At 41.0% G+C, this 9,762-nt stretch overlaps 1 protein-coding gene across 14 annotated transcripts; it reads right to left on the bottom strand.

Moving 5' to 3' along the window:
• Positions 1–572: 572 nt before the first annotated feature.
• On the bottom strand, positions 573–8,979 carry LOC18424452 (uncharacterized). Of its 14 annotated transcripts, none has more exons than XR_016040553.1 (6): positions 8,608–8,979; positions 6,538–6,653; positions 5,862–6,236; positions 3,120–5,755; positions 1,178–2,686; positions 573–1,050 (listed from the first exon to the last, which is right to left on the bottom strand). XR_016040553.1 is itself a non-coding variant. In XM_020676611.2 (5 exons), exons 2-5 carry the CDS (start codon positions 6,538–6,540, stop codon positions 1,249–1,251), a joined length of 4,452 nt encoding a protein of 1,483 aa, XP_020532270.1. In that variant the 5' UTR covers positions 6,541–6,653; positions 8,608–8,979; the 3' UTR covers positions 573–1,248. The 14 variants fall into 14 exon arrangements, 7 of the variants coding, with proteins under 7 accessions (XP_020532270.1, XP_088702644.1, XP_020532272.1 ...); XR_016040555.1 differs by having other exon boundaries at positions 1,182–2,686; XR_016040557.1 differs by having other exon boundaries at positions 5,862–6,216; positions 8,608–8,891.
• Between the last annotated feature and the right edge of the window lie 783 nt (positions 8,980–9,762).

Here is a 9,762-nt window from a genome sequence, read left to right as displayed (position 1 = left end):
AAAAAGAGAATTTGAATGGTTGCATAAAATTGGTTAGGTAAAGTAGGCAGGTACTCATAAAGTATGGTCATGATCATGAACACAAAAGAGGGCAATTTAATCAGCTTAAGAATTAAGCCTCAAAACTATAGCAGCTTTTCTTTTTTAATTCAATGTAAATGCAACAGTAAATTACTCATTTCCAAAAAGTAAATACACATTATAGCTTTGTAATTACAATGTACTCTCAAAAAGTATGTCCCTATGTATTAATCAAGAACTAATGTATCTTTTCATGAAACCTGAAAGTAAAATGATGGAACATGATTCATGTAGCCAACCTCAATTAGTTGAGATAAAACTTGGATAATGGTAAACAAAAGACCTCCCAAGTTCAGAGCAATTAAAGCCCAAATAGACTGTATCAACGCCTCTCCAGAAGCATTAAGTTCAACCTGTTGGGTGAAATCTGTTCCTCTTAGATACAATGCGGTTTCTTTTATTTTGTGTGTTCTCTTCAAGAGAGTGAATGACTTCCTTTGTCATCATTTTTCTCTCTTTCAGCAAAACAAGGACTTCATGTCTCACAAAGATTAAAGATCCAACTAATCAATCATATAAATAATCATATAATATACAATATATGTCAATGCCGTATGATTAATCTTTTCGTGCGACAATGAGATTATGAAAAAGAACAAAACTGTTGCTGATCTGGGGCTTGCCTGCAAATGGAGCGTGCCAAAGTATACCTTGCGTGCTGAAGATGTTACTTGTAAGAAAACTAAAAGTGGTAACCTTCACCCAAGGGGCAAAATCAAATGCATTTTGCACATTTGGGGCTAACCAACTAATAAACAAAACAGTTGGAGTTAACCATAACCAGGCAGAATCAAATGCATGATGCGATTTATCAGAACTAGGCTCTGCATCTTTTGACATGAACTCTGCAAATGCCTGGATGGGGTCAAATTTGATCCCGATGGCAATTTTAACTGACAAATGGTCCAATAAAGTTGAAAAGCTAATCGACCTCTCAACCAATGGCAAGGACTCATCGTGTTGGCATAGCTGCATTGGCAAACTTACATTAACACTCAGCATGTGGCCGGCCCAAAGAAACAAACAAATCGAGCCCAAACAAAATTTGCAAAGAAAGGAATCGCTACGGATGCTGTGCTTTGTACAAAGTGGTTACCTACTGAGAAATGGTTGAGGAAATGCTGTCCCATGAGCTAGAGGGAAGCCAGAAAAGCTTATTAAAAATGATCAGGAAGGCCTCCTTCTAGAATCAACTCCATCACCAACATCTTGGATCCCCAATGACTTGAAGCCAACACTCTCACGTCTGTCTCTGCAATATCTAAAAGGATTCCCGTCCTCTTCTCTGCTTCTCTCCCTCCTGGCTCCATTGACTAACCTGCCATCGATGCCCTTATCATAATCCCTTGGACTCCCTCTCCTGTGAAAATCTTCTGCAATTTTAGGATGAGAAGAACCATGGGGCCTAAAACCATCTTCCATATCATAACGGGCACGAATCATTTCTCCATCTAGGTTGTAAGCTCTTGAGGATGGACCATAGGTTTCACCATGCTTCTTTCTCTCCTCATCACTGCCAGCATGTCTTGGTCCTCTTCCATTGCCAGCAAACTCGGGAAATCTCCCAGAATGCAAAGGTCTACCATAGTCATCCGCTTTCAACCTTCCTGGAATGCAGATTTCATCATACCTACGGCTACCCCTTATAAATGCTCTCCGCCCATTAACTAAAGAACTCTTAATGTCTTGGTGTTCCCTGAAATGATCCAATTCCCTAAGATCACCAACCCATCTTGATCTATGATGAGGAGAATCAGAACCTCTAGAGGATGATGACACTAAGTCAATGACACCAGTTCGTCGATGAGGTGATTTGAGTCTGCCTATTCTAGCTTCAGTCCTAAAATTCGGAGACCTGCTTCTTCTTCGAAAGCCTATACCACGTCCACCTCTAGTAGCTCTTGGAGGAGAAGGCCACAGATGAGGAGAGCGAGGAGTACGGGACCTTGATGGAGATTTTGTGCGTGAACGAGATAGATGGTAAGGCGAGCCCCTTCTCTGAGAAGGTGAAAGGCTTCTTTCCCTCTCTCTCCTGCCAAGATGACGGTGCTCCAATGTTAATAAAGAATCAATCCTTCCATTTCCCAAAGCCCTGTCATACCTAACACTGTGGCTTGAACCAATCATTTTCGAACCATATCGACCCTGACCCCGACCCAAACCCATTCTATCACGATGGATTTCTCTCCTTGACCCGAAACCCAACTCCATATCAAAGCCCACTGCGCCTTCTCGATCCGTTGGTGAAACCCTTCCACGTCCACCTCTTGATGGAGAATTTACAGACCGCCTACTAATCCTTCTAGGAGAACTTGAGCAACCGGCTTTAACAAGAGTTCCATCAGGTGCAACAACAAAGCCGCTGCTTTCTACCTTTGCAGCCGCAACTTCAGCTGCATTTTTTGGGCCAATGTGTGGAAAAGCAGGAGAACCATAACCATCAGGAGAACAACGCCGATTAGGACCCCAACGATCTGATGAATCCAAACGATGATCAGATGCCTTTGCCTGGCCATGCATTAGTGAAGATCCACCTCTTCCAACTGATTTGCCTCGACTAACATCACTTTCAAATCTTAACTGGGAGTCCTCATAGCTTTCAGATCTGAAGACATAAGACCAAAAGACAAGTATTGGTTGAAGACATGTTCCAAAACCCATGTATAAGTTCTTATAAATGTATTAGGCTACCATAATCAATGGCAAACACGAATGCTTTTTTAATACAAGGTAAAAAACTTTTAAATAAAATAATTATTTGACTATAATGGTTAAGGGCTTTTACCATGATACGGCTATTATTAACCCCTTTCTAACTTTCGAAATATTTTGAAAATATTCCAGGAAGAGGGGGGGGGGGGGGGGGGGGGGAGAAAGAGAGAGAGAGAGAGAAGCATATACAAACACAACACATTCAAGTATTGAGAGAGGGAGGGAGCACATATAAACACAACACATGCACAAAATAAGAGAGAAGCACATACACATGCACACATCATATACGTGCCTGTGTGTGAGTATGTGAGAGAGAGGTCTACCTGCTTCCCAATACATGTAACCTATCTTTTCTGTGGGACACATCAGAAGACCTTGACTTCTCAATCCTCAATGAGAACTCCCTTGCAGATGTCAACCCATATCTTCTCAAGGCTTTGCCAGCAGGAGGACCAGGCTCATCAAAGCTCCTTCTCGCAAGATTTCTCTTACCAATTCCTTCACCAATATCCAAAATTGCTTCTTCAGAATTGGCTCTTCCTTCTGGCAACCGTTTCCTTCCTGAAAATTTATTCGAACAAGCCGTTTCCTTTGATCCTGGACCATTTGCATCCATTCCAACCTGGTGATCAGCAATGACCACATTCTCTTGACTATCCCTTGATGCTTGAACAAGTTTTGAAAGGGCCTCATGATTCGGCTTCACCAGTCTCTCTTGGCTAGACAAAACATCAGAAGCTCCAGCTATTGTTGAACCTTGGAGGCAGCAATCATTGTTTTCTTGCTCATTCTTCCCAAAAACTTGATCAACTTCTTGATGAGCACCATTGATTTGTTGTGGATCATCGACTTTACATCCATTGTTATCAACTTTTACTGATGCCAAGAGATGCTCCTCTACAACAGCACCAAAGTTGTCACCCTCACCATTATCTGCATGCCCATAGGTGAGGTGTTCAGCTTCTTCTTCCTCAACTACATCTTCTTCCAAACCTACTTCCCTGAACTCCCCATCCTCAAACTGTGAGTCATCATCATCAGTCTGCTCTTCATCAGTGGCAGCATCATGAGTTGGATCTTTCAGAGAACCGTCCAACTCATACTCGATATCATAACCATCTCCTGATGCAACCTCAGCCATGCTGTTCACTTGATCATCAGGTTCACTACGCAAGCTTGTACTAACCATCTTCACATCTTTATCCTCAACCCTCAATCTAGATTGTTTGCCTTCTTTATCCTCAAGCAGTGCATGTTCACTAACCCATAATCCTCCACCATCAACTGCAGAATCTTTGCCAACACATAAGCCTGTGTCCATACCCAAGCTTTCACAAACCAGAGATACTTCCGAAATCGGGGCGCAAGAACCCAAATGGTCAGATTCCTCTGCCGCTTTTCCCATGCTGTCCTCCAAACCTATCCCATTTTTAAAGCAGTTATCTCCACCTGATCTGCTATCACCTCCTTTTGGTACTGAGATTTCAAAATCCCCCCCTATCTTACCATCATTGCTCAACACATGAGTACTCACCTCATCAGTGACAATTGGATGAGAAGATGCAGCTTCACTTCTCTCTGAGTGATCAATAAAATTTTCCTCATCACTGACATGTTTTAAACCACGACTTGTTGGAAAAGAATTACATGTTTCTGCATCACAATTTATGGTCTTTTGATAAGGAAAGGAATCTGCTGCTTTGACAGGAGATAGTGGATTGCTTAGAATTCTCCTGTCGCAACCACCAGAAACCCCATTATCAGTAACGCTATTACTTTTATCAACAATAGAATCAGCTTCCATCAGAAGCTCATCACTTGAAAATAATGCAAGATTCTCAGAAGCAACAAGACCTTTGTTTCCATTTTTCTGTTCAACGGAAGTCCCATGAGAAGAATCAAGTTTTGGGCACATGTTCATATATTGTGAACTGGGCTTTGCAAAGAACAGGGAATCTGAAGTTCCTAGGAAAGAACTCTGCTTTGTTAATAAAGAAGAATTCATGATTTCTTGATTTGCAATTAATTCTTCAGATTTATATGTCATTTCGAAAGAACTCTGCTTTGCTGATAAAGAAGAATCCATGATTTCTTGATTTGCAAGTAATTCTTTAGATTTAGTTACCATTTCAAGCTGCACATTGACACCAGACTTAGATTCCAATGGCTTTTCAACAGTGCTAGCCACAATTGTGCAAGCTATGGAGCCATCCACACCTGTCGCATTAGCCGATTTCTCAGCAAGTCTATCAGAGAAACATTCTGCTTCATTACGGTTTTCACAAACCACTTGCCAGCTACCCGTACCTTCCAACTTTTGGTTGCATGAGGTAACTTGACCAGACTGATCATCCATAACAGCATCAACTGTCAAAGGAGTCTCCCATGCATCCATCACAGTGTTCAAATCCCAGTGGAACCTCTCCCCTCTTGAGCTAGAAGAATCACTTTTTCCTCCCAAATCATTCTCTTTGTCCAAACTTGCATCAATGCTAGACAATAACTTATGACCTTCAGATTCCTTTGTTTCATTAACCATCAAATCAACACCATTCTCTTTGAAGGAGCAGCAAGATGAATTATGGTCCTTACAGGCTTTCTCATGTGCCAAAGGGGTTAATACACACACCTCACCACCTTCCTCCAAAGAATTAGAATGTTCCTCAACTGGACTAGAGCTGCAAGCAGCAGCTGCCAATATTGCAATACCATAGAAATCCACATTTTCAGGAGGGCCCTCAGATACAGGAGCAAATGAATAGTCAATATCCTCTTCAATAATCCCGTAACGAGGTTCCTTCCTGATAGAGTCATCCTTAATACAAGGATTGAATGAAGGCACAAGGGCTCGTGGAGAATGCATTTGAGGTGGGGGTGAAGGAGAACGAACCAAAGATATTCTCCTTTTCTTGATTGGCACAGAGGCACTAAAGCGCTGTCCAAGAAGAGTTACACCAAGCTGCCACATAAAAACAAATAAGAAACAAAGAATACATAACAACCAAACCAGTAGATGAGAACGGAAGAAGGGCACAACTAATATCAGAATAGTGGTAAACTGAGACCTTCTCTGAATCAGAGACTGGCATATCCTCTGAAGGATTTGAAGCCTGCTTGTTCACTTCCTCCCCCTCCTTATAGCCTTTTTTAATAGTCAGTGCTTGAAGGCCAGAAGAGAATTCACTCCTGGCCCGCCTTCCACCCCTCCTCACTTTAGTAGCAGATTTTGTATCTGTTTTCCAGTTCAAGTTTGGGTCAATAAGAACTGAAAAATTGCGCCCCACCACTCTAGGTGATCTGCGTGTTAGACCTTCTCCTCTATCAATTAATGCACTTCCCCCACATGTGCTACATAAAGCATTAGGTGCTCGGCTTCCATGGTGATTGGATGATGATAGCGATGCAGTGGCTGGAACCCCACTGCAAGTGCAAGAGCAAATCTGCAGTTAAGGATCATAATATGTTAAAATAAGAAGGAACACATACCCCGACTTGGGCACAAACACTATCACCTTGGAAAGACCAATAAGAATGAGCTTGCAAAAGAATCTTGTGATTATATGAAAGGAAAAGAGAAGGAGAACAAGAAAACAGGCAAAGAGGACTGTGAGATAAGCTTGAAACAAGATAACATAAACTTCATGAGACCCAGAAGAAGAAGCACATAAATTAGCCCATCATGCATGGATATAAAAAATTCAAAGATGTGTAAGAAAGAGAAAACGAAAGATAATCACACACCATTGATTCAAATTCTTCATTATCCTTGCAACAGCAGAAACAGCACGCTGGTGGTTCCCTCTAAGTCGTTTCAGCAGATCTAGAGTCCACCAAAGACTTCAAATGCACAATTCCTCCTGCAAGATAAAAAGCATGAAAATGTTAGCACCTCAAGTAAAAGATGAACTCTAAATTCTAAAGCAAAAAATTACCAAAAAAAAAAGAAGTGTTCATTACAAGCATAGTTTAATATGCCCTATATGGTTTCTTTTTATGCCCCTGTAAATGGCATCACCCTAGAGGTCATAACACTGAGCCAGATAATTAAACGAACTTGTAGGGCTTCCAGGCTGCATCTTGATTTCGCATATTTGCGAAATGAAGTTTCAAGTTTCAACCAACAGAAGTTCTTATGACAGAAGCACCCAGTAGCATGGGACAATGAAAGTTCTTAGGGATTACAAATATGCTACAGACTAAGGAATATTTGGAATCAGTAGCAGCAGGATTCTAACAGCACGTCAAAATGCCGCAACCATTACTCAACTGGAACTCTCTAAATAATTCAATTTAGCATGTATCAGACAAGCCCCATTTAATGGCTTCCAAGGAAATGAGTCTCTACACAAGTTTATTCATAGACATCCCCCCCCCCCCCCCCCCGCTATGAAATACAATTGCCCATAATCACCAATAAATTGGCATAAAACAATTAAAGTAGAGGCTAACAATCTGTCCTCTTTGAGGCTTGAATCAGTTGTGTTCATCCATCTTCGCCCATTCAGTGTATTTGCCGCATCATATACAACCAGCAAGCAAAATCTATCCCATGCTTCTTTTCTCTGAAGGAGTATCAAAGGGAAAATGTAGCATCCTTTCTCTACCAAATCCAACTTAACTGGTGCCACCATATAGGGTAAATTGCAGAAGACCGATCTCAACTTTTAGAAGGATAGCACATCATTTGTTGATCCAATGGCAGTTGACCCCAGGAATGATGAGCAATGCAACATCTGCAAACATCTAACTGGAGACTAAAACTAGTGAAAGCAGAAACCTATGTTCAATCTGGCGATTCGTTCAAAGAAAAGCATCCTATATCCAAATTTCGGGTCAAAAGCCAGGAACCAACAGTCCCTACTGATCCCCATGCCAAAGAATTGAACTAGCGGGAAGACTAGAGAACAAAGGAAATCGAAACCCGATGCAGCAAATCCTTAAACAGCAACAGAACACAATCCAGAACAAGCAGGCAAGGAAGATGAATTATCACGCAAAGGCGGAAATCCAATTAGTTCTCTATGATCAAAACAATAGCAGAAGCTATAACTTAAAAGTTTTCCTTTTTTTCTATGACAAACTCAACCCCGTCAAACCAAAACAAGTAAAACATCAAGGGACATGGAAGCAAGACTAAATCGGAATAAACACGCAGCCAATCAAGCAGCATATGGCTCCTTATCTTCCAAATAAAACCCAACAGAAGAAAACACCTGCAAACAAAACCCACAAAAGGGCAACCTGCCTGCCGTTTATAAACCCACCTTTCCCCTGTTCAATATTGCTTCAGATCATCAACCAGTAGCCCGCAACAACAAGGAAACCGGCCCCAATAGATTGTGTCTTCCAAAACCACCCAACAAAGCCACCTAGCGAGAAACTCTAGAACACGAAGCAGATCTACAAACCCTAAACCAAGTCTTCAACGAGAAAATCCTTTCCTTTTCCTCATCCTGCTAAACAAACGAAACCCTAATCTTCGCACAAGGTCAAGTCATGACACCATGTTGCTCCTAAACACGAGACAAACCCCAACCACAACGCGCACCAGATCGACCCATAAACAAACGGGCGTGGAGGATTTCAATCCTAATCTTGACCTTCAGAACCAGATGATGCCCCAAAAGGGACAAGATGATTGGTGGGCAAATCCACCATCTCTCTAAAACCGGCAGCTTCCTTTTCGGCCGACCTCTAAAAAAGGCAGGCGGCTACCCTAGAGTTCAGAGAGAAGGAAAGGAGGACCACAACAAGAATCCAAAAGCGTGTCTGCGTATAGAGAGAGAAACCGTGTAAGCGGTGGCTGAGTACCTCGATGAAGAGATATGTGGTGCCGCAATCAGTTGCAGAGGCAGAAGAAGAAGAAGAAGAAGAAGAAGGGTTTCTTAAAAGAGAGGCGCGGATCCCTCTCTCTCTCTCTCTCTCTCTAAGATGAAGAGCGGATGGTTCATTCAAAGACCATTCCTTGCGTTCCTTCCACTCGTTCCTTTTCCTTTTCGCCAAAATTCCCCACCTCTCTCTCTTGATTTGTTCCCAATCTCTTACCCTCCTTTCCTCACCATTTGATCCCTCACACTTTTCCCTCTTTTTATTTCACTCAATGTCTGCTTTTCCCTTTTTTCTTTGTTTTTTTATTTTTTATTTTTTATCCTATGTGATGATCGCCACCCTCTTTTCTCTACTCCTTCCTCTTTAACTCTTGGAAAAAAGATATATAAGGGTGAGGCCCTAAAGATTAGGATGAAGGCAAAAAGATATATGAGGGTGAGGCCCTAAAGATTAGTATGAAGGCAAAAAAGACATATGAGGGTGAGGCCCTAAACATTAGGATGAAGGCGCACCTCAAAAAAACTTTCCATGCTAAAAACCCTCAATTCGATCACATGACTTCAATATGTATGGGTATGCATATGAGAAAAAATGAATTTGAGGTCTTGAAAATACCGCATCTTGTAATGCATTATATAGATGGTCAGATTTTAAGATTATCTTGTAATGCATTATGTCGACGGTCAAATTTTAAGATTTTCAAGTGTTCGTAGATCTTCTCGATCTATAGTATTTTTTAATCTTTAAATTTTATAACTAAAGATAAAAATAAATTTTTAGGTCATTATAAAGACTTTTTATACTAAAACAATATGTTTCGGCACTATTTGAAAGTGCTCCTTGCTTTGATTGGTTTGGGCCTTAGCCTTATACAAACCATATTTATCCTTGAGATCAAGTCATTATGGAAATTTTTTACATAAGGTTGATGTCTTAAATTCTAAAATTAAATCGAAAAGGCTATTTTGATATTGGAAAACTATCTAATTAATCATGTTGACATCGTGATATACCGTGATATATAGATATGAAAAAAAATATTTTGAGTACCAAAAATAGAACATCTTGCAATACGTTATTTGTTGGCAAATACTGATAACCAAGATCCCTTTTCGATGTGGTGAGCTCCGCACAACA

Source organism: Amborella trichopoda, chromosome 9, assembly GCF_054954075.1.
Source record: "Amborella trichopoda isolate Santa Cruz 75 chromosome 9, AtrichopodaSantaCruz75HAP2 v2.0, whole genome shotgun sequence".
NCBI lineage: Eukaryota > Viridiplantae > Streptophyta > Magnoliopsida > Amborellales > Amborellaceae > Amborella > Amborella trichopoda.
Note: the sequence above shows the minus strand (reverse complement) of the source record. Positions and strands in the feature narration are given on the sequence as shown.

Excerpts from the sequence above, each read along its gene's own strand:
- LOC18424452 (XM_020676611.2), bottom strand. Across the intron at positions 5,756-5,861 it reads CAGTCTCTGATTCAGAGAAG|CTTGGTGTAACTCTTCTTGG; the intron begins GTCTCAGTTTAC and ends TTTATGTGGCAG. Across the intron at positions 2,687-3,119 it reads TTACATGTATTGGGAAGCAG|ATCTGAAAGCTATGAGGACT; the intron begins GTAGACCTCTCT and ends TTATGTCTTCAG.